At 55.3% G+C, this 26256-nt stretch overlaps 1 protein-coding gene across 4 annotated transcripts in view; it reads right to left on the bottom strand.

Moving 5' to 3' along the window:
• Window positions 1–3040: 3040 nt before the first annotated feature.
• Klhl26 (kelch like family member 26) overlaps window positions 3041–26256 on the bottom strand; it is a 31974-nt gene continuing 8758 nt past the window's right edge. The window contains exons 1-3 of one of the 4 annotated variants that reach the window (XM_075987227.1): window positions 25257–25328; window positions 15146–15328; window positions 3856–6657 (exon numbers count right to left, since the gene is read on the bottom strand). In XM_075987227.1, the coding sequence (XP_075843342.1) occupies window positions 5076–6653 (1578 nt within the window). In that variant the 5' untranslated portion in view covers window positions 6654–6657; window positions 15146–15328; window positions 25257–25328 and the 3' untranslated portion in view covers window positions 3856–5075. Of the gene's footprint in view, window positions 6658–6842; window positions 7612–15145; window positions 15329–25256; window positions 25329–26256 lie in introns of those variants that run through there. The other 3 variants (XM_075987224.1, XM_075987225.1, XM_075987226.1) reach the window with 3 other exon arrangements.

Below are 26256 nucleotides of genomic sequence, written 5' to 3'. Positions count from 1 at the left end.
GGCAAAAGATAGAGGGATCATTTAAATTAAGAAAAACTGACTAGAAATAAGCCAAGCGAAGGCTGGACATTTATAAGCAATAATAAACCTCCATGCATTTATTTGGGAGCTGGGTGGTGGCCCCCTAAAAGGAACCAAAAGAGCAGGACACCAAACAGCACCTCTCTGTCTACAGGAAGTAGAACGCTCTGCTACTTCTCCAGCACGTCTGCTTGTGTCCCCTAAGCTCCCCATCATGATAATAATAGACTAACGCCATGAACTGAAATACTTCCCTTCATAGGAGGTACAGCGACATGGTGTCTAGGGTGTTTGAATGTAACTGCCCCCATAACTCATAGGAAATGGCACTATTGGGAGGGGTGGTTTTGTTGGAGGAAGTGTGTTACTGTGGGAGAGAGCTTTGAAGTTTCCTATGCTCAGATTCAGTTCACTTCCTGTTACCTGCAGATCAAAGATGTAGAATTCTCAGTTCCTTCTGCCTGCACACCACCATGTCCCACCATGATGACAATGGATTAAAGGGCTGGACTGTAAGCCACCCAATGAAATGTCTTCCTTTAGAAGACTGGCTATGGCTATGGTGTCTCTTCACAGCAATAGAACAGGGACTAAAACAGCAGGAAAAAAAAAGTATGGGAACCAGGTTCAGCTCCCAGCATCCACATGGCAGCTGTGAGCATCTGTGGCTCCAGCTCCAGGGCATCCAGTGCCCTCTTCAGCCTCCTGTGCATTGCGCTTACATGGTGCACACACTCACCAAGGCATTCAGAAATGACGGTTGCTCCCAACATGTAACTTCTCAGCTATTGCTTCAGTGATGTCTGTCTGCTGCCGTGTTCCCGGCCATGATGTTTGTGAACTTACCTCTGAAACTGAAGCTCACGCCTTGGCCAAGGTGTCACACACTTCATAAATAGGAACTAAGACACTGGGGCTTCCCTACGCAATGACAGTGGAACAGGGCTGGCAAGGTGACTCCAGCGACAAAGGAGCTTGCCACCAAGCAGGATGACCTGAGTTCAGGTCCTGGGTCCCATGTAGTGGAAGAAGAGAACCAGCTCCTCTGAGTTGCCCTCTGACGTCCACATGCTCACTGTGGTGTGCAGTGACAGCATCCAAAACGGTGACATCCTTTCAGCTCAGGGTCTGGCACCTCCTTCTTGTTTCTTCTTAACCCTAACCTAGCCTGGTGACTCTAGAAGTTACCACACATCTCCTTATGTAGCCCAGGGTGGCTCAGACTTGCAATCCTGTCTCAGCTTCTAGGTTGTTAAGATGACAGGCGTGTACACCCATGCCCAGTTTTGTGTGCAGCTATGTGCCTGGTCCATCACATTCACATCGTGTGCATGCACACAAATGGAGGCGGAAGAGTGCTCGTTCTGCTCTGTGGTCCCTCGCTGACACCTCCACAGCACTGGGCTTACACCTGTGACCACACTATTTTCTTCATGGCTGCTGGGATCTTTTAGCTGCTGTGGCATTTTTCATTTGGTGTGTCTGTGATTGGCATGTGTGCACACTATGGAACACATCTGAAGCTCAAAGGACAACTTGCAGATGTCAGCTTTGTCCCTCAACCATATGGGTCTAGGGATCCAGTTCAAGTCGTCACTTAAACTTCTTGCTGGGTCCCTAATTTTGAATTGTTTGGTTTCAACTGTCCAAAAATCTGTTCATTATGGCTTAAGTAGCATTTTTGAATAACAAGGAACCTAAGGTCCAAGGAACCAGCATGGGACGATGCATTGTGACATTAAGGATTTGGGAGACAAGGATGTCTCTATGATTCCCTTCCTTTGCTTCTCACAGTCACAACATGGCTGCAGAAGCTCCTGACATCCTGTCCACAGAGGAGGCAGCAAGTGAGGGGAGGGGGCAGCAAAGCCTCCCTCTTGTCCAAAGAAACTTCCGACCCCTTGGAGCTTGTTGGCCAGAGCTGGGAGCTGTGCCCAGATTGAAAAACAACCCCAGCCAACAGCAGTGCCAAGAACGGTTTGAACCAAATCTTAAATCAACCCCGGGGGCTGGGCACATGGCTGCTGGCAGCATATCAGAGTTCTACTAGTGAGGAGGGAGATATGGCTGCTGGGTCTGCCCCTGGGAACACTGGGAGGAGAACTACGCAGGGGCCCTGCCTTGGATGGGAGTGCAGCTTCCTGCAGATGCTGGAATGAGGACTGGCCCTCACCTCTCTTGTGTATGGGCATCTTCTGGCCAGGTCCCTCTGGGTGAGGTCCCAGGCTGCTAAGAGAGGCAGCCAGGTGCCGCCAGCACTAGGAGCACAGGAGATCTGAGCCGTGAGAACACTCAAGCTGGAGCTGATTTCTGGAAAGCAGAGCCAGGGGCGGGCTTCCAAGCTGGCCAGGTCCAGGCAGATTCCCACCTCACACGGCTCCCTGGAGGCCCTTTTGGCCTGACTCACTACGAAGCCCTAGAAGTCACACTTGGCCTGTCTCTCGGGCCTGCAAACCGCTGTCCCCTGAGAGGGCAGTTTCCCACAGCCAGAGCCCAGGTGTGGAGGGAGGTGCCTGAGGACCTTGGCCAGGCCTTTAGGAGGAAGCAGGAAGCAGTCCAGTGTCCCTAGCTCAGGCAGTTCAGATCCCTAAGACTTTAGGGTAAAAGGCAAAGAGAGGCCAAGGCAGGGATGCTACCAACCTGCAAGAGGGCATCTGCTGGAGCTGGGCGTCTGTGTATGTGACGGGGTGGAGACCAGGGGCTCAAATATACTAGGGCTGCCCTTCGCCCCTGAGCCAGCCCCAGCCCCTCACTGGGGATTCTAGGCAGGGGAACTCACCCATGAAACACCCCTAGCCTAGTGGACTTGCCCTTAACCATATGTGAGAGCGTGTGTGTGTGAAGTGGTATACAGACAGAAGCACACGTGTGTCTGAAGTGGTATACAGACAGAAGCACACAAGTTTGGCATGTCCAATTAAGCTGTGTGCGCTTATGAGTTACTACGCGTCCTTGCACTCAGAGGGTGTGCGTGTGTGTGGTGTGCGCATGCGCAGTACAAAGGCGTGTTCCCTTTCTTGGAAGGACACAGACATTTACTGACTGAACATGCAAGTCAGCTTCTGCTAATTAAAAACAGCTTTTTCATGTTTAAAGTTTACAATACGAAAAATAATTTTCCTTCCTTTGGGGGGGTGGAGTGGGCGCCAAGGAAGGGGCAGGGGCCCCCAAGAACATTCCATAAACTGGCTCAGATGGATCTGCACAACCCTCCCAGTTATATACGGCAGCGCCCACCCTCTGCAGGAGTCCCTGCCAGTTCATTGGGGACAAGATGTTGTGAGGTGTTATGTGATCTGGGGACTGGTGGCTGGCAGACACCTCACCCTGCCCTCTGCAGGGTCTATGCTTCTCGCTGGAGGCATTCTCTCTGCAGGAAGCTTAGGTTGGGGGGAGCTGGAATGCCTTGGTGGGTTCTGTTTGGATCCTCCGGCAGCCTGGCTACTCCCCTCCACACACCAGCTCTATTTTAGTACCCACTGCTGAGGACAAGGGCTGAGGTAGCAGGAATGAGGTGGAAGGTGACAGCAGTCTTGAGTATCAGAGACTTGTCCCCAGCTGTGGCCCTGTGCTGAGCTGGGGCTCGGAGGAAGAAAACAGGTTGACCACCCCACCATAGCCTCTGCGACTCATCTGCAGCTGGGGTATATAGCTAAAGAGAGAGAAAGGCTTCTAGGGGCGGCAGCTACCTGAAGAGGTCTCTCACCACTTCCCACACACCCTCTCCAGGCTGCCCACCCAGCTCTGGTATCCTGTAGCTCCCTGTTCCGTGGGAGGCCGGCAGGCAGGCTGTGGGAACTCAGCACTGGTCGTCGTTATTAAATGAGAGGACTCAGCAGAGTGCACAGAGGACGGGGGATTTCTCCTGCAATGAGGGTTGCACAAAGGTAACATCTGTCTGTCTGTAGAGAGGGAGACACTTTAAATCACCAGAGAACAAGTCTTTTGTGGAAGACAGTGGACTGCCTTTCTTAAACAAGAGACAAAGCACACAACACGCTGACACACCAAGGTGGGGCTGGTGGGGCTCCTGGAGTGTGGCCTTCTGTACCCAGCATGGGAGACGGCATGTTCATTCTCCACAGCCTCAGCTGTTCTTGTAGTCAGATGAGGCCACCCCACCCGACAGAGGCCACCCCACCTGACAGACAGAGGCCACCCCATCTGACAGACAGAGGCCACCTCACCTGACAGACTGGGGCTGCCCCACCAGAAAGGGGCCACCCCACCTGGGAGACAGAGGCCACCCCACCTGAAAGTTGGCTTTTGTGTTTCCTGTTGTGGTTTCTGTGGGTTTTGTTGTTCTGAGACAAGTTCTCTCTGTGGCCCTGGACGGCATAGCCCCTGCAATAACCCTCCCATCCATCTCCAGAGTCCTGGAGCCGGCCACTGCACTTGCTTGACTGGTCTTCTTAAAAAGGTGGACAGCACAGGCAAAGAATGCTGCCATCCCGAATGACCAGGGGACCTCTTGGGGGATGCTGGAGTGTGCGTGTCAATAGAGTCAGGGGACTGGGGTGAAGATATGTGTCTCTGTATCTGCCACCTGTCACGGTGCCTCTGGGGCACCCTTTGGCTCCAGTGTCCGGAGTGCTGCCCAGGCACCAGGAGAGCTTATCCACAGCATCTTAAATCCCACTCCTTTGATTGTGTACATATGTGTGCCCTGTGCCCACGTAGAGATCAGAGGGAAATTTTAAGAAGTCAGTCTCTTTCTGCCTTGTGGGTCCCAAGACAGAGCTCTGGTTATCGGGCTTGGTGGCAGTGCCTATACCCACTGGACAGCCAGGATTTTAACCGGCCAGGACACAGGGAGGGGCAGTTCCCATCGGGACTTGGGTATTTTGTGTCCACAAGTTTATTTTTGAGTGTGTGGCCAGGACTGAGGGAAATCAAGGCTTAGTCACACAGGACAGCACAGAGATGCACCCTGGGCTAGGTGTTGCCCATAGCTCTGGGACCAGATCTCTCTGCTGTCTCAGGGCTGAAAAGTAGGGGCCCCGAGGGCTGGGGATTCGACACTCATGGGGAACACAGGCAGGCCAGAATCAGAGCTACCTCCCGTGGCCAGCGCGGGGCAGCAGGACAGCGGCACAGGCAATGCCTGCGAAGGACTCGGGGAAGTGTAGGTCTCTCTCCCACTCGTCTGTCTCAGTGTTGTACACCTGCACAATGCCTGTGACGTTGTTCAGCCTCCAATTGTAGCCACCCACAATGTAGATCTTCCTTTCCAGTAGGCAGCAGCCTGCCTCCGACTGGCCGGTGCGCATAGGGGCCACACTGGTCCACTGGTCAGTATCGGGCACGTAGTACTCCACCGCAAGCACATCGAAGCAGTGGTCCACATGGTCCATGCGGCCACCTAGGGCATAGATGCGGCCTGCAGCACCCAGCATAGCGTGCAGCACGCGAGGCTCATGCATAGGTGCCCTGGGCTCCCAACGATCAGCCGCTGGATCGTAGCACTGTACCGCCTTCTTGTCCTCAGCAGAGACACCATAGCCGCCTGAGATGTAAAGGCGACCAGCAGCTGCAGCGCCCGCATGGCCCCAAGTGCGACGCTTGAGCGGGCAAGCAAAGTCCCAGCTGTCACGGCGGGGGCAGTAGCGCTCCACAGAAGCCAGGCTGCCTGCGCGATTGCGGCCACCAGTGGCATACAACAGTCCACCCAGTGCTGTGAGCTGGAACTGCACGCGGCTCTCACGCAGCGCCCTCAGTCGCAGCCAGCGATTGCGCTGCGGGTCGTAGCGGTAGCAGGCGTCCACGGCGCCCTCGCCACTGCGGTGCTGCAGGTGCTGGCCACCTGCCACATACACGAAGTTATCAAGTACAGCCACACCTGCGTGGCTGCAGCCTAGCTCCATCTCCGTGAGCTCGCGGAAGTGGCGGGCCCCAGGCTCAGGCAGCTGAAATACCTTGCTGCTGACTGCTCGGTCACTGTCGGTATAGGGTGTGCCTCCGAAGGCCACTAGGGATGTTACATCCGAGCGTACAGCCGTTCGCGGCGACTGCATGTCATGCTGGCGACAAGGCAACACGTGGTAGCTGAAGGCCTCCAGCAGATATTGGCGACAAAGGGCATCGTCCAGCATGACGTCGAGCGTCTGCACGCTGTCCACCAGCTCAGCCGGCTGCATGAGTGGGAAGCGCACATGGCGCAGCACGAGGCTGGCACGGGCACGGCGGGCGGGATCATGCTGCAGCCAGCGCACAGCAGCGCGGAACAGGTCTATCTCGGTGCAGCTCTGCAGCCGGTTGCTTTGCAGGAAAAAGACAAGGCGCTCGAGTGGCAGGCGCAGGAAGTCCTCCTCAGCGGCAATCTGCAGGAAGTGGCGGAACGTGAAGGCATCCACCGACTCTCGCAGCGATGCCAGGCTGAAGGTGGTAGCCATCTGTCCAATGTGCAGGCATGTCTCCACACTCATGGCGGCTTTCAGAAAGTCCTCGCACAGCTCCACCACTGGCAGCATCTGCAGGAACACAGCGGCGCCCAGCACATCCTGCACACAGTCCAGGTCCAACGTCACCTCCGCACTGTAGGCGAAGTCAATGATGTGGCGCAGGCCTCGTGCAGACACACCGTGCAGCTGGATGATCGCCTGGCTGGCCTCGCGCATGCCACCGGTGAACATGGCCCTGAAGGTGGCAACACACCTGTGAGCAGGGCTGGCAGTGCACCCAAGCTATGTTCTGCCCTCACCCACCCTGTGTAGCAGCAGGGAAGCCAGCCATTACTGCTGGCACCTCTGCAAGGGCCCCCCAACCCCCAAGGCCGGCCAGTGGGTCTCTTGAAGAGACACCAGTTGCAGATCTGCAGCTACCTGTTGCCCGTGAGTTCCAGAGACAGTGCCAGCCTGTTCTTTCCACCACTACAAGAATTCGGGGTCTCTTCACTGACTCCCTGCAGGCAGGATAACTTCCTGTTCCCCCGGTGTAGGTCCCAAGGGCATTACTCTGTCCATTACTGCTGTCTTCAGGGAAAGCTCTGGAGATCTGACCAGAGTCAGCTCAGTCCCCAGCCTGCGTGAGACCTCTGACAGGGTCTCTGGAGTCAGGCAGCAGCTGGTAAGACGAAGCAGACTCATACTTGTGGGCTCTGGGAAGGCCTGGGGTCAAGTCTCAGCTCCCAGCAGGAAGCAGAGGTCTGTCATTCCTGTCACTTCAGAGCAGCCCTCACAACTGTGGCAGGCTTTCCTGATAGCTCTCAGAAAGGGAGGGACAGGCCCCCATCATCAAAGATGATGTCAACCCACAGTGAGCTTCATGCAGCCCAGCTCAGGTCACACCAGGAGGGAGGCCGTGGGTGCCATGGAGGGGATGCCACCTAATGGCACCGTTCTGTGGGTCAGCAACCCAGGGCCCTCCTGCAGCCACGAGGAACAGCTCCCAGACCCGACCTCGGCCTGGCCCTCAAGAGTCCCCACCAGTCCTTGGACACTTCAGTGAGAAAAGAGGCCAGACCAGACGACAGGATAGAGTTTTGCCTTTTAAGGCCTCGCAGGCTACACTGCCAGAGCGGGGGTGCCTTTAAAAGGCATGGCTGGCTGGGCCGCCCACCCGCCCCCAAATCCACAGTAAAAATAGCATCGATGCCCCAGTTGGCTTGCCTGCAGCAGCTCCCCAGAATGGCCTCGCTGAGCCCCAAGGAGAGCAGCTGGGCCTAGAGGGACATGGGGCCCAATACGCACCTGGGTGGCAGTGGACGTGGAAGACCTGGCCCTCTTAGAACGGGGGTCACAGCTATTCCAGCTGCCACCCCTGCTGGCAGGGCGCCCTGTAACCAGCCACAGTCCCAGCACAGGGGACAGTAGACATCCGTGTGCCAGTGCAGGCCTAGGCCATGGAGGAAACAAGAGGATAGCTCTAGGGCTCAGAGAGCCTCCACATGGATACACAGCTCCCATGTCCGGCCAGTCCCTTGGGCAGCAAGGGGTTCATTACGACTTCACCCCTGCTGGGTACACGAGGATGTGGAAGCAGTATCAGGAGTTCACGGGCAACCTAGGTTTCACTGTGTGAGGCTAGCCTAGGCTACATGAGCTCAATCTCCAGAAGAAGAGATGGGGGAGGTGTGCAAGCCTGTAGGATTGCTCAGGGGTTAAGGTACTGGCTACTAAACCTGACACTTGAGTTGGAACCCCAGGATGCACACTAGGAAAGAACTGATGCATGCAAGATGTCCTCCGTCCTCCATGTGCACATGTGGAGCACGTGTGCACTCACCACACACACACACGCACACACACACCGTAGAGCACATGTGCACTCACCACACACACACGCACACACACACCGTGGAGCACGTGTGCACTTACCACACACACACATACACACCGTGGAGCACGTGTGCACTCACCACACACACACACACACACACACACACACCGTGGAGCACGTGTGCACTCACCACACACACACACACTCACACACACACACACACCGTGGAGCACATGTGCACTCAAAACACACACACACACGCACACACACACCGTGGAGCACATGTGCACTCACCACACACACACACACACGCACACACACACCGTGGAGCACGTGTGCACTCACCACACACACACGCATGCACACACTCACCATTGAGCACATGTGCACTAACCACACACACACACACACACACTCACACGCACACACACACCGTGGAGCATGTGTGCACTCACCACACACACGCACACACACACCGTGGAGCACATGTGCACTCAAAACACACACTCACACGCACACACACACTCACTGTGGAGCACGTGTGCACTCACCACACACACACGCATGCACACACTCACCATGGAGCACATGTGCACTCACCACACACACACACACACACACACACACGCACAAACACACCGTGGAGCACGTGTGCACTCACCACACACACACGCATGCACACACTCACCATGGAGCACGTGTGCACTCACCACACACACACATACACACCATGGAGCACGTGTGCACTCACCACACACACTCACACGCACACACACACTCACTGTGGAGCACGTGTGCACTCACCACACACACACGCATGCACACACTCACCATGGAGCACGTGTGCACTCACCACACACACACATACACACCATGGAGCACGTGTGCACTCACCACACACACTCACACGCACACACACACTCACTGTGGAGCACGTGTGCACTCACCACACACACACACACGCATGCACACACTCACCATGGAGCACGTGTGCACTCACCACACACACACACACACACTCACCATGGAGCACGTGTGCACTCACCACACACACACGCATGCACACACTCACCATGGAGCACGTGTGCACTCACCACACACACACGCACACACACACTCACCATGGAGCACGTGTGCACTCACCACGCACACACGCATGCACACACTCACCATGGAGCACATGTGCACTCACCACACACACACACACGCATGCACACACTCACCATGGAGCACGTGTGCACTCACCACACACACACGCATGCACACACTCACCATGGAGCACGTGTGCACTCACCACACACACACACGCATGCACACACTCACCATGGAGCACATGTGCACTCACCACACACACACACACGCATGCACACACTCACCATGGAGCACGTGTGCACTCACCACACACACACACACGCATGCACACACTCACCATGGAGCACATGTGCACTCACCACACACACACACACGCATGCACACAATCACCATGGAGCACATGTGCACTCACCACACACACACACGCATGCACACACTCACCATGGAGCACGTGTGCACTCACCACACACACACACACACGCATGCACACACTCACCATGGAGCACATGTGCACTCACCACACACACACGACACACACACCGTGGAGCACATGTGCACTCAAAACACACACACACGCATGCACACACTCACCATCCAGCACGTGTGCACTCACCACACACACACACACACACACACGCATGCACACACTCACCATGGAGCACGTGTGCACTCACCACACACACACATACACACCATGAAGCACGTGTGCACTCACCACACACACTCACACGCACACACACACTCACCATGGAGCAGTGTGCACTCACCACACACACGCACACACACGCATGCACACTCTCACCATGGAGCACGTGTGCACTCACCACACACACACGCAAACACACACACACCATGGAGCACATGTGCACTCACCACACACACACACACGCGCGCACACACACACACTCACCATGGAGAACGTGTGCACTCACCACACACACTCACACAACACTCACCGTGGAGCACGTGTGCACTCACCACACACACACGCACACGCTCACCGTGGAACATGTGTGCACTCACCACACACACGCGCACACACTCACCATGAAGCACGTGTGCACTCACCACGCACACACACACTCACCGTGGAGCACGTGTGCACTCACTACACACACACACACACACACACGCTCGCCATGGAGCACATGTGCACTCACCACACACACATGCACACGCTCACTATGGAGCACGTGTGCACTCACCACGCACACACACACACACGCTCACCGTGGAGCACGTGTGCACTCACCACACACACGCACACACTCACTGTGGAGCACGTGTGCACTCACCACACACACACACACACCATGGAGCACGTGTGCACTCACCACACACACACACTCACCATGGAGCACGTGTGCACTCACCACGCACACACGCATGCACACACTCACCATGGAGCACGTGTGCACTCACCACACACACACACGCTCGCCATGGAGCACGTGTGCACTCACCACACACACGCACACGCTCACTCTGGAGCACGTGTGCACTCACAACACAGACGCACACACTCACCGTGGAGCACGTGTGCACTCACCACACACACGCACACACTCACCATGGAGCACGTGTGCACTCACCACACACACGCACACGCTCACTCTGGAGCACGTGTGCACTCACAACACAGACGCACACACTCACCGTGGAGCACGTGTGCACTCACCACACACACGCACACACTCACCATGGAGCACGTGTGCACTCACCACACACACGCACACACACACACACACACGCACAAACACACCGTGGAGCACGTGTGCACTCACCACACACACACGCATGCACACACTCACCATGGAGCACGTGTGCACTCACCACACACACACATACACACCATGGAGCACGTGTGCACTCACCACACACACTCACACGCACACACACACTCACTGTGGAGCACGTGTGCACTCACCACACACACACGCATGCACACACTCACCATGGAGCACGTGTGCACTCACCACACACACACATACACACCATGGAGCACGTGTGCACTCACCACACACACTCACACGCACACACACACTCACTGTGGAGCACGTGTGCACTCACCACACACACACACACGCATGCACACACTCACCATGGAGCACGTGTGCACTCACCACACACACACACACACACACACACTCACCATGGAGCACGTGTGCACTCACCACACACACACGCATGCACACACTCACCATGGAGCACGTGTGCACTCACCACACACACACGCACACACACACTCACCATGGAGCACGTGTGCACTCACCACGCACACACGCATGCACACACTCACCATGGAGCACATGTGCACTCACCACACACACACACACGCATGCACACACTCACCATGGAGCACGTGTGCACTCACCACACACACACGCATGCACACACTCACCATGGAGCACGTGTGCACTCACCACACACACACACGCATGCACACACTCACCATGGAGCACATGTGCACTCACCACACACACACACACGCATGCACACACTCACCATGGAGCACGTGTGCACTCACCACACACACACACACGCATGCACACACTCACCATGGAGCACATGTGCACTCACCACACACACACACACGCATGCACACAATCACCATGGAGCACATGTGCACTCACCACACACACACACGCATGCACACACTCACCATGGAGCACGTGTGCACTCACCACACACACACACACACGCATGCACACACTCACCATGGAGCACATGTGCACTCACCACACACACACGACACACACACCGTGGAGCACATGTGCACTCAAAACACACACACACGCATGCACACACTCACCATCCAGCACGTGTGCACTCACCACACACACACACACACACACACGCATGCACACACTCACCATGGAGCACGTGTGCACTCACCACACACACACATACACACCATGAAGCACGTGTGCACTCACCACACACACTCACACGCACACACACACTCACCATGGAGCAGTGTGCACTCACCACACACACGCACACACACGCATGCACACTCTCACCATGGAGCACGTGTGCACTCACCACACACACACGCAAACACACACACACCATGGAGCACATGTGCACTCACCACACACACACACACGCGCGCACACACACACACTCACCATGGAGAACGTGTGCACTCACCACACACACTCACATAACACTCACCGTGGAGCACGTGTGCACTCACCACACACACACGCACACGCTCACCGTGGAACATGTGTGCACTCACCACACACACGCGCACACACTCACCATGAAGCACGTGTGCACTCACCACGCACACACACACTCACCGTGGAGCACGTGTGCACTCACTACACACACACACACACACACACACGCTCGCCATGGAGCACATGTGCACTCACCACACACACATGCACACGCTCACTATGGAGCACGTGTGCACTCACCACGCACACACACACACACGCTCACCGTGGAGCACGTGTGCACTCACCACACACACGCACACACTCACTGTGGAGCACGTGTGCACTCACCACACACACACACACACCATGGAGCACGTGTGCACTCACCACACACACACACTCACCATGGAGCACGTGTGCACTCACCACACACACACACATACTCACCATGGAGCACGTGTGCACTCACCACACACACACACGCTCGCCATGGAGCACGTGTGCACTCACCACACACACGCACACGCTCACTCTGGAGCACGTGTGCACTCACAACACAGACGCACACACTCACCGTGGAGCACGTGTGCACTCACCACACACACGCACACACTCACCATGGAGCACGTGTGCACTCACCACACACACGCACACGCTCACTCTGGAGCACGTGTGCACTCACAACACAGACGCACACACTCACCGTGGAGCACGTGTGCACTCACCACACACACGCACACACTCACCATGGAGCACGTGTGCACTCACCACACACACGCACACACTCACCGTGGAGCACGTGTGCACTCACCACATACACGCACACGCTCACTGTGGAGCACGTGTGCACTCACCACACACACACACACACACGCATGCACACACTCACCATGGAGCACGTGTGCACTCACCACACACACACACACACTCACCATGGAGCACGTGTGCACTCACCACACACACACACACACTCACCGTGGAGCACGTGTGCACTCACCTCACACATGCACACGCTCACTGTGGAGCACATGTGCACTCACCACACACACACACACACGCATGCACACACTCACCATGGAGCACGTGTGCACTCACCACACACACACACACACGCACACACTCACCGTGGAGCACGTGTGCACTCACCACACACACGCACACGCTCACTGTGGAGCACGTGTGCACTCACCACACACACACACACACGCATGCACACACTCACCATGGAGCACGTGTGCACTCACCACACACACACACACGCACACACTCACCGTGGAGCACGTGTGCACTCACCACACACACACACACACGCATGCACACACTCACCATGGAGCACGTGTGCACTCACCACACACACACACACACTCACTGTGGAGCACGTGTGCACTCACCACACATACATGCACACACTCACTGTGGAGCACGTGTGCACTCACCACACACACGCACTCACTGTGGAGCACGTGTGCACTCACCACACACACGCACACACTCACTGTGGAGCACGTGTGCACTCACCACACACATGCACACACTCACCATGGAGCACTTTTGCACTCACCACACACACGCACACACTCACCGTGGAGCACGTGTGCACTCACCACACACACGCACTCACTGTGGAGCACGTGTGCACTCACCACACACACGCACACGCCCACTATGGAGCACGTGTGCACTCACCACACACATGTACACACTCACCGTGGAGCACTTGTGCACTCACCACACACACACACACACTCACCATGGAGCACGTGTGCACACACCACACACATGTACACGCTCACCGTGGAGCACGTGTGCACTCACCACACACACACACACACTCACCATGGAGCACGTGTGCACTCACCACATACACACACACACGCTCACCGTGGAGCACGTGTGCACTCACCACACACACACACACACTCACCATGGAGCACGTGTGCACTCACCACATACACACACACACGCTCACCGTGGAGCACGTGTGCACTCACCACACACATGCACACACTCACCATGGAGCACGTGTGCACTCACCACACACACACACACACTCACCATGGAGCACGTGTGCACTCACCACACACACACACACACACTCACCATGGAGCACGTGTGCACTCACCACACACACACACACACTCACCATGGAGCACGTGTGCACTCACCACACACATGTACACACTCACCGTGGAGCACGTGTGCACTCACCACACACACACACACACACACACGCTCACCGTGGAGCACGTGTGCACTCACCACACACACACACACACTCACCGTGGAGCACGTGTGCACTCACCACACACACACACACACACACACACGCTCACCGTGGAGCACGTGTGCACTCACCATACACGAAATTGAAACAAAGACTTAAAAAAAGAGAGGGGACCTAAGGGTTTAGTTCGTTGTCAGAGTGCTTACCCAGCATGCACCAGGGCTGAAAAATAAAAGAGCAGGGATCAGGTGTGCTGGCACACTGGTCACCTCAACACCAGAGTTGGGGAAACGTACTGTGCTTTTGAGGCTAATTCAAGCTACAAAGTAAAACACTATCTTTAAAACAAGGCGGTGGTTGCCACATAGGTCCCCGCATAGGAGGCAGAAGTGTGAATTCAAGTCCCCAGGGCCAGGCTTACCTAAAGTAGTCACTGCAGGCTGCCAGGACCACCTTGTGTGCATGGAAGGCTTCGCTGTTGACAGTGAGGACCACATCGAGCAGTTGGCCCTGTGCACGGAGGGCGGCCAGGCCCTGAAGCAGGCCGGTGCTGTGGCCAGCTGCAGAGAAGGTGCACTTGAGGGCCCCACTCCTGTCAGCCAGGCTGCAAGGACAGCAGAGAGGCATGGCTCAGAGACATACAAGGACATGGAGCACATGTGAAACTGTAGTACCGAGGGACAGAAGCAGTCGGAACAGAGTCCCACATGGGAGGATGCAGGCTAGACGGCACAGGAAGTTGAAGGGAAAGACACCATTAAACACACAAGGGTCTCCTTGTGGGGCAATAAAAAAGCCTCAAAACCAGGCAGAGGTCAAACCTGTGTCATTTGGGAAACACTGCAAGACTGCCGACCAGAAAACAGGTTGCTCCTAGGGCATGGCTGAGGGGTGGAGCCCCTGCCTAGAATCCCCCAGTGAGGGGCTGAACACTTCATTCAGCACTCTGGATCAGCAGGGGGATCAGGAGCTGAGGGTCATCTTCAGCTATAGAGTGAGCTTAATGGCAGCCTGGGCTGTGTGAGAACCTATTTCATAAACACAAATAGGTGGAATGCAATGGGAGGCAGAGGCAGGAGGATCTCTGTGAGTTCAAGGCCAGCCTGGTCTACAGAGTGAGTTCCAGGACAGCCAGGGCTCCACAGAAAGACTGTCTAAAACAAAACAAGGAAAGTCAAAAGACAAGCATATCCTCATGCCCATCTGTCCTCATTTCCCTGACTCAATTCACTCCCTGTCCAGCCTCCACCAGCCTCTGTTGTTCCCTTTGGATACTCTTTGCTGAAGCTCTGTACATAACACCCCCCTCGGAGCGCAGGAGGGGGCAGTGCTGCTGAGAGCCTCCATCAAGCCTCCCCAAGCCACATCCCCACAGGACCAGTCACCCTCCACCCTCCTCCTGCTGAGCTTGCCAGCCCTTTGGGACCTGTCCTTCAATTCTTGGGCCAGGAATGTGGGGCACTGGACTTTCCAAGAAATGAGGGAAGGCTCTGGGACCCCCACCCACCAGCCCCCAAATACGGAGCTTTCAGAGCTGGATGCTATTCCAGCTGCACAGGGCACCTGACCCCATTATCCCCGCCAGCTACCCAATTTGGTGGGTAGGGTTGAGCACTGCCACGGTTGATAAGGCCTGTGCTACGAAGAGGTACAGGCTGCCCTGGGGAGGAAGTCATGAGTCCTTAGGATGGCAGGAAAGCCCAGGATCAGCACTTAATGCCAAAATATTGGGGAGGGGAGGGGTCCAGGTAGACCAGAGACCCTGGCTTGCTGTGTGGGTCTCCTAGGCCAGGTAGAAGGTGCCAATCTCTGCACTCACCACTGTCTTCTTCAATAGTAACAGCATTCTGACCAGGCTAATGTGGCAGTCTGAGTCCCCACTCTGGTTCACAAACCCCCAGTAAGACCTAGGATGCTTAGGACTGACCATATCCCTCAGGAGCCTGCAAGGTTTGGGAAAACTGAGACACTCAGTGGACACGTACAGTCTGTGCAACAATGCCAAAGCACAGAGGCCCAGCTTCCTGCCCCAGCTCAGAGCTGTGAGGAGGCTGCTGGGGCTGGGGTCTGTGTCTGCAGAGCCCCTGAGAGCCCGTGGCTTGCCTGAGCCTATCGGATGCAGTGCAGTGTAGGCCTGGGTCAGGGCAGAAGCCACAGACTGATAGCCAGGCTCAGATTCACTGTGGGGAGGAGTCCCTGTGCAGCCTCCCTCCTGGGGGGTGGGTAGTTAAAATACACTCCTGTCTTCCATGCCCATGGGGTTCTGAGGCAGGAGGATTGCTACAAGTTCAAGACCATCCTGAGCTGAGTAAGACCCTGTCTCATAAAACGGAATAAAAGGCTATGATGGCTCAGTGGGTGACGGTGTCAAGCTCGACCCCTGGAAGCCACAAGATATTGAGGTCAGATTCACGAGGTTGCCCTCTTACCTCCACACACAGGTACTCATTTCCCCCAAATAAACGTAAAAAAACAATAAGACACCAGAGTGTCCCAGCTGCAGGGACCCTGGCTCTGTATGTTGAGGGCTGGTACATATGCCATCTTCCACTATGGTCCCCAGAGTTACCCACAGCTGCAGGCTGAAGCCCATCAGCTATGAGATGTAGCCTTGAGGGTCACCAGTAGCAGCGTCTTAGCTCCCGGGGCACCTGTGCGAGTGGGCTGGAGCAGGCCACACCCAGAGGCTACCAGTCCTCTTCTCACCCTGCACCGTGCACACACGTGACCTGACTTGTGAGTTCACAGGCTTTAGGAAGAGCAAGGGGAAACAGACACGTGCACACCCCAGATAAATGGTCTGGGAGGGGCAGATGTCCCCTGGGGGCCACAGTGTAGCTATTGTCCCGCTGGCAGGGCGCTAGAATCAAAGGACAGGTGGCGCAGCAGGTAAAGGTGCTGTGGCCTGAGGACCCGAGTTCTGTCCCTGAGCTCACAGGGTGGCAGGAGAGCTGGCGCCCACAGGGTGTCTCTGACCTCCACAGTCACTACGGTACATGCCCAGTCCCCAAACATGAATAAGTGCAATAATAGGTTTTTTGGAGTGGGGGCTAGAGACGGGGGTTCTCTGGGTAGCCCTGGCTGTCCTGGAACTTGCTCTGTAGACCAGGTTGGCCTCTGATTCTCAGAGATCTGCCTGCCTCTGCCTCTGCCTCCTGAGTGCAGGATTAAAGTGTGCCACCACCGCCCGGCTATTAATAATTTCTTAGAAGATCAGTGAGCATATAAAGTATGTGGCACGAGCCCTCTGTGACATACTGGCTCAGTTTTCCTGAGCTCTCAAGGGAGCAAGGTCCTCTGGAGTCACCATGCAGCTCCACAACCCACAGCCCACAGCCCCTGGGGGGGACAGACAAAAAGCCAATGGCAAAGACTTCTACAGTAATGTAAGGACTTTCTTAGTTCAAGGAGAGGGGACAGAAGACTGTGCACCAGGTGTGCTGCACTGATTGGAGCGTGTGTCCTTTGGACACTGGGCTACTGTGATTCTCCATATGTAAAAAGTGTCATGAAATTAATACAAAGCCTGCATTCTGATGAAAGGTGCTTGTGGCTGGAGAGATAGCTAAACGCTTGAGTACTTGCAAGTCTGGCAAACCCAAGGTCAAGTCTCAGCACTCATCCTAACTGGCTCATAACTAAGCACCTGTAGCTCCAGTCCAAGGGGATCCTGTGCTTTCTTTTTGCCTCCACGGGTACCTATATACATGCACTCACACACACATATTATATACATAAATAAAAGTTTAAAATGCAGGGGCTGGAGGGATTGCTCAGTGGCTAACAGCAATGGCTGCTGCTCTTGCAGAAGACACAGGTTCAGCTCCCAGCACCACACAGAGGTTCACAACCATCTGTAACTCCAGTTCCTGGGGATCTGACACCCTCCTCTGGACTTCACAGGCACTGAACACATGTACACAGACTTTCAGGCATGCTAAACACATATATATCCATCAATAAATAAATGAATGGAGAGATGACTCTGAGGTTAAGAGCACTGACTGCTCTTCCAGAGGTCCTGAGTTCAATTCCCAGCAGCCACATGGTGGCTCACAGTCATCTGTAATCTGATCTGGTTCCTTTTTCTGGCCTGCAGACCGAACACTGAATAAATAATAAATAAATAAATTTTTAAAAAATAAAAAATAAATGAATGAGCAAATAAAGGATGAAGCAGAGGTTGGGAGCCGAGGGCTAACAGGAAAGGAAGTAGTGCCCTGAGAGGGTACTGGGTGCCAGCAGGAGCTCAGGCCTAAACAGGGCCACACTAAGTTTTCCCACCTACAAAGGGATGTCACTTGGAACCTGTGACAAATGAAACAAATGGAACCTGCAACCCCACGGACAACAAAACTCACATACTTACGTTCCTACGTCATGATGCATCTATGTGGAACCCCTAACCTACTTTTCGTCATCTCCACACGACACCACACCTAGTGAGATCTGCATGCGGTGTGTGCAGCTGTCACCGTGCACTCTGTGAGGACTAACAAGGCAGGAGCCTAGCTCCACGGTGCCCAAAGTGTCGACATCCTTCTCACCCAGGGCTGGACCGTGCACTAGGAGCATGACAGTCACAGGACTGAGCACAGCCCTGACTGGCAACACAGTTGTCCTGGTAAACAGACATGCTGTCACCGCCTTCAGAATGGCTTCTGTCTCTGCTCTGAGATTAGCACTGCTCGGCCATGGCCACAAAGCTGGGCAGCAGTTAATGCAGAGGCTCGGTAAAAGTACAGAGAACCAGAAACTGGGTGCTCAGCCATAGACAGGACATCTACACCCCACACTCTCTAGACTTAGGGAACATTGTGGAAACTGGGTGCTCAGCCATAGACAGGACATCTACACCCCACACTCTCTAGACTTAGGGAACATTGTGGAAGGGGGTGGGGCAGAGAAAACGTGAGAGCAGAGGATGGGAGGAGGACTGAAGGGCTGTCCCCGCACATAGCGTGGTGACTGCACTCAGGAACCACTGGGGCCAACAGCTCACCAGCGGGCTCCAGTAACTAGACGCAAATGTGCATACACATAAGGCGGGAGGGGATGGGAAAATTGGGGGATGCACAAGATCACAACATGTATGAAATTATCAAAGATAATTTTTTTAAAGAGCCAGGTGGTTGTAGTGCACGCTTTTAATCCCAGCACTTGGAAGGCAGAGGCAGGTAGATCTCTGTGAGTAGCCCAATCTACACAGTGAGTTCCAAAACAGCTAGAGCTGTTACACAGAAAAACCCTGTCTCGAAAAACAAAAAACAAAAGATTAAATAAAAGGTTTTTTAAAAATGGGAAGCCTAGAGCCTGTGTGTGTAGCATGGACCCATTCTTCTTCAAAGGTGGTTGGTTGCCTGCCTTGAGGATATAGGCATAGGGCGGGAAGGTGCTCAGGGCATAGCTGGTGTGAGCCAGCCCATATTCTCTGCAGGTGACACTGCTCGCCACCAACCCTGCCAAGCTGACAGTCCCTCGGCTCCCTCGGCCCCTCACAGGACAGACTGTTCTCTGACTTCTGCAAGCACACAATGTAAGGTGCGCACGCACACACAGAGGCCGGAGGAGGAGAAAATTAATGTAATTAACTTGTTTTAAATGGGAACCCAGAGAGGTGATCAGAGTCTAGGTCCCCCGAGGAAATGGATGGGCATGAACCTCAAAAGCAGAGGCAGCAGACATGGCTAGTGGCACCTCTGGTCTTCTGGTCTCTGCAGCTGGTCCCCAGGCATTAGCAAGTCCCTGCCGTGACTACTATGTCCCTCCTGGCTGAGCTGCCCTGTGGTGCTCCCAGCCCTCATCGTGCACAAAAGTATAGCTCAGCCAGAGCAGGGATGACTAATGTCACCTCTGCCAGCACCAGGGCCAGCTCTGGGAGGAGGGACGACCCATTACTCAGAACAATTCTAGACAGTGGGCAGCCGCATGGTGGGGCCCCCTGAGCCACTCTGAATCTCCAGACAGCCACTCGAGTCATGGTAGTCGGCCCATGAGTCATCAGAGCCAGTGCGTCAGCAACCCTGAACCGGACAGTCTCTAGAGGCCACTCACCACCCACCCTGGCTGCACCTCAGAGTAGCCTCACATTCCATCTCAGGCCTGGCTCAGCCGCAGCCGTCCTGCCATCCCCCTGCCTCCATGTTCCCTCCACTACTGACTGCCGAAGGCACCCAGGCAGAGTGCAAGCCTGTGCTGCACACAGGCTCACACCCAGGCCATCCAGAGTGTGCACAGCCCTGAATAGGTGCATGGCCCTGAGGAAACTACCTGTTTGGGGACCCAGGTGTGGGAACCCTACTCGGCAAGGGTTCTCACCTCCAATCCTGTTCTAGGGATAGTGAGTCAGAGCAGGCAGCTAGAGGAAGTGACCACAAGCCCTGCCACACCAACTGTGGCAAGCCACCCTAGTGACTGGAACCTCCAAGAGCATTGAGAGCTGGAAGCTGGCAGGGGACATGGCCTTGTCCCTGAGATCAGCTTTCCAAACCCCAGAATCATTCTCAGAACATCCAGAAACAGTCAAGAACAAGAAGGAATTTCATGGAAACATTTCTTTGGGGTTTAGTAAAATCCGTTCCCACCCCCGCAGAGTGCAGCCCGCCGCCTCACACACCCTGTTCTGACGCCGGTCCCTGCTCCCCCAGCCCGGCCACTTCTACTTTCAAAGCCAATTTCACTTTTATTGTCCATGTGGCTCACTGGAGCAGACACGGCTGGCTGGCTCATGCGCCGGCCGCACACTGCTGCCCCGCCCTTGGTCTTCCAAACATGAGTGGGGGACAGAGCTTCAGGGAACAGTGTAATATCAGGCTGGCCACCACAAACCCGCAACAGGGCCCTGGAGCATCTTCAAGACCATCCCCAGAGAACCTGGATGGGCAGGGATGAACACAGTGGCGTGTCAGCACTGGGGACATAAGAATCTTGAATGAGGGGAGCCTGGGTTCAGGCTATGTGGAGCCTCTCGCCCTGTCCAGCCATCCTCAGACCTTGGCACAGAGCTGGTGCTAGGCTTCCCCAGGGCCCTGCGATCCCATGAGCTAGCAAATGTCCTTCCTTTAAAAAAAGGGAAACTGCTGGGCAGTGGTGGCGCTTGCCTTTAATCCCAGCACTCAGGAGACACAAGAAGGCAGATCTCTGTGAGTTCAAGACCAGCCTGGGGCCGGGCGATGGTGGTGCACGCCTTTAATCCCAGCACTCGGGAGGCAGAGGCAGGCGGATCTCTATGAGGCCAGCCTGGTCTACAGAGCTAGTTCCAGGACACACTCCAAAGTCACAGAGAAACCCTGTCTCAAAAAAAAAAAAAAAAAAAAAAAAAAAAAAGACCAGCCTGGTCTACAGAGGCATTCCAGGACAGCCAAGGCTACAGAGAAACCCTGGCTCAAATAAACAAATGAATGAATGGAAACTGAGGTGGACGTCTCCTAGTTTTCAGTACCTCATCTTCCTGTTCACACAGCATTCTGTCACCAACATTCCAGTGGCTCTGGCCCCGACTACCAAGACAGAGGGTGTAGAGCTCTGTGGGGTCCAGCACACCCACCCCATCCTGCTGCCATAGCTACCCAATGTTCCAGCTACAGGATCGACTCACTATGCTCTGGCACCGGACACGCAAGTCAGTGGCCCCCACTCTCACTCATGCCAGCAAGTCCTCCCCTGGGACACCATGGCTCCCGGCCCACAGCCTGCTCCCTCCTCCTGCAGTGGCAGCACTTTTCTTTTGGGCTCACCTCTAGTGGGGCGGAGGAGGTAGGCTTGCTCCAGGATGGCATATGAGAAAAGAAAGCCAGAACTTGGGAGGGGCGAGCAGAAGTCCCTTAAAAGGCCAGCTGAATATAGGGACGTCAGGCCCACCAAGCATCTTTCCCGCTGAAGATTGTGTCTGGGCTGCGCCTGAGGACTACAAGGGCTCAGGCGAGGCAGGAGTGTGTCCTGGACTGGGAGGCACTTCCTTGAAGAACCAGCACCAGATCCCAAGGACTTCTGGGAGTGAAGGATGCTGTTCCCAGTAGCCCTGCCCAGCGCCAGTTCAGCCACATGGCAGGGCGAGCCAGAGCCCCTGCCTCCTGGGAAACAAGTGGGGCAGGGACTCCAGGAATGGAGTGCCAGAGGGAGGACATGCTCCACATTTGCCAAACTCAGCAAGGAGGGGTTGTGCTCTAGAAAGCGGCCCGAGGAGGATATGCGGTACTGGCCTTCCATCTTCCTGAGCAGTGCCAAGTCCTCTGTCCACAGCTTGTTGTCTGGACCACAGCTGGATCACAATACTTGGTGTCACCATAAGAATGCCCTCCACACGGACACACACTCGGGAGGCGGAGTGGGACGTGTAGTCCTGACTGGCTCACTCGCGGTCTGGGAACACTCTGAGGCACAGAGAGACTCACACAGCCAACACAAGGACCCCTCGCCAGTTCAGGTCCTAGCTCCCACAGCCTGACAGGCAGGTGCAGAAAGTCACTGAGATGCAGCTGGGAGGTTCCAGGTTCCAGAGCTGGCCCACTCCCCACAGCCAGGTTGAGCTGGGGCAAAGCTCCAGAGCCAGAGGGGGCAGAGCACCCAACTTCACCCCAGAGGGAGAAATGCAATGGACCTCCACTAGGCACTCCATCACCTCATGAGGAATGGAGGCCTCTGCAGACGAGGGAGAGCCTGCCAATCACCTGCTCCCTGCAGAACTTCATCTGTCTGCTCCTAGCCTGGCTGACGTCCGTCCACCCCACAGTGAAGGAGCTGGGCAATGTTAGCCCCTTGGACAGTGGGTGGCAAGGCAGATGGGTGGGTGGGTGGGTTGGAAGGTCGGTGAATGAGTGCCTAGGTAGTAAGCACTCCTCTGTGTACCCGTTTCTAAGCATGGCCTTAACACCCTCACACATCAGCAGGTGGTCAGCTCCCCTACCCGCAGCTGCTTACAGTGAGCCCTGCTACTCCATCTCATATGTAGTCAGTCTTCACGCCCCTCATAGTTCAGAGAAGCGCCTTGCCAAGGGCCAGTCCCTGGAACCCTCTCCCACTACCCCATCTGGGGTGGAAGACAGCAACAAGCTGGTTGCCCTTGGCAGCAGAAATGAGGCACCAGGCCACTCAGACCAGAACCAGCATGGCAGCTCAGCCCAGGACCTGACTACAATCCAGCAGCCAATCTCTCCATTTTGCAGATAGATGTCTAAATCAGCTCTTTCCCACTCAACCTCCTCTCCTACACACTTTCCTGTGGTGGGGACCCCTGCCCACTATCCTCTGCCCAAGAGGATCAGGCAGACTTACTCCTTGCCTGGCCAACAAAAGTGTCCTGGAACCCTGACCACTGTGATTGATGAGATGAGGGAGTGGTCCACATGAGCCAATCAGAACCTTTCTAGGATGGCTGGATTCCTCCTTCCTTTCTTTTTTGCCCCAAGACAAGGTGTCACTGTAGCCCTGGATGTCCTGGAACTCTGTTCTGCAGACCAGGCTGGCCTTGAACCCAGAGATCAGCCTGCCTCTGCTTCCTGAGTGCTAGGATTAAAGGTGCATGCCACCACTGCCTGGCATTACCTGGGACTTCTTAGGTACCTCCAGAAGGAAGTTCTCTTTCCCCTGCAGAGTTGCCAGGTTGGAGGGGTCGTAGAGGGAACAGTTTCTCTGAGATTCCTCAAGGGTGTGTGTTTGTACACACACATGTGCCACGGCATGCATGTGAGAATCCTGGGCAGAGCACAACAGCAAGACCCACCGAGTGCTGAGCCGTCCTGCTGACCAAGAGGGTTGCCTTGGGACAGGTCCTGTCGGGTGCCTTGTTCCATCGCTGTCTACTAGATTCCTCTGTCTTACTGAACCTTGAAGTAGGCTGCAATCAGCCAGCACCAGTGTCCTCTTGTCTATGCTAGGAGGCCAAGCTGATGGCAAGTGGGCAGCAGCTTTGCCAGGAAAGCTTGCTCCACTCAGGTTACCAAGAAGCTGCATAAATCCCGACAGGCTGGCAACACTGACCCACGTCCTCCCGGATTGTTGAAGGCAATGAACAAGGGGTAGGTAGAATCTATGCAGTGATTCCTGTGGACCAGGGACATCATCTACCACACACATGGGGACACTGGCATGTGAAGAGGGATATAGACAGGAGGCAGAGCGTGACCAGCAGTTTTCCCACAATGCAGCACACAGCGGCTGCTGAGGCGGGTGGAGAGGCTGCTTGAGGGCCTTAGTGGCTCTTTGGATGCCTGTCACCTGACAGCTACCCCACCCAGCCCAGTTCTGACCATCGGGGTAATGGAAGATTCCAGGAGATTCCACATCTCCGCTCTTGCTCTCTGCTTTCAAGCTAGGCTCAAATTCTCCCGTCCCTTGGAGAGCAGGCTCCGGATATCCAGGCCAGACACCCCGCCCGGTTCCTGGCTTTGACCCCTGTGGAATTTCATGGCTGTGGTGTCAGAAAACATCTTCAGCCTCATCCTTGAGTGAACCCCCCCACCTCCACTAGGCCCTTTAAAAGCTGGAAGGTCGCACCCTGCAGGCTAAGAGAGCTCAATTCCAAAAGTACTTACCCTGCAGGAGAAGTTAAAGCTCCGGCTGCTCCTGGACACAGTGGGCGCCCAGCCCTAAGCAGCTGAGCATGAATGGGGATGCACAGGACACGGGAAGCAGTGCCGGGAAGGGCGGTGCAGAAAGGGCCAGTCCAGGGTTAACAAGTGTTAAGAGAGCCAGTCTGCACAGCTGCACAGCAGCTACCAGAGCAGGGGGGTCCTCCGCCTGGGGACTTCAAGGCCCCCACCTCCACTGCAGGCAGCTGGACTGCTCGGCTGCCTTCACTTCCAGCTAAGAGAAGGCTGTGCAGGGCTGCTCTCCCTGTTGATTCCCTAGACCCTATTTCCAAATAAAGGATGATGCCTCTCGGCCCACTGACACACTGTCAAGGTCCTGGCTGCAGGTGCACATGCCCTAGGAGACATAAAACATGATTGGGCAGTTTAGGGATACAGAGGCCATCAGCAGCTAAGGGCAGGAAGAGGCTCTGCTGTGAGAAGCTGGGAGGCTCAGCAGCACCAGGCAAGCGTGTGATCCTAGAAAGGTTCTTCTGGCCCAAGTTAGAGACGAGAATTTATAACCAGGCCAAAGGCTTGGGCAGGGTGGTGGGCAGTGAAGACTCAATGGCTGGGGCTCTCCCTAGGGTAGCTGCTAACTTCTTTTGCATGGAATGGCAGTCTTAAGGCTGGAAGAAGTCTCCCCCTCCCCAAGTTCACTGAGTAGAGAGAGCCCAGGGGCTTTTCTGGAAAAGCCGAGATTATGAGCCCAGGCCCCATGCCACCTCTGTCTATGAGACCCTTGGAGATGGCACAGCTGCTCCAGGTCAGAGTTTCAGTCTCCCACACACCCTGAAGGCACATCTTCATCTTCCAACTCCCAGCCCCCGGCTTTGTGGAAACCTGAGAGCCTATGGCCCACACCCTGCTCAGTGCATTAGTGCCCAGTGCCACACATTAGTGGCTCCCAAGCCCACTCTGTCCCAGGCCCAGAGGCCTTCAAAAACAGCAGGATCTGAGTGGG

Source organism: Microtus pennsylvanicus, chromosome 9 (genome assembly GCF_037038515.1).
Source record: "Microtus pennsylvanicus isolate mMicPen1 chromosome 9, mMicPen1.hap1, whole genome shotgun sequence".
NCBI classification, from domain to species: Eukaryota; Metazoa; Chordata; class Mammalia; order Rodentia; family Cricetidae; genus Microtus; species Microtus pennsylvanicus.
The sequence above is the reverse complement of the archived record's forward strand: the minus strand, read 5'-3'. Positions and strand labels throughout refer to the sequence as shown.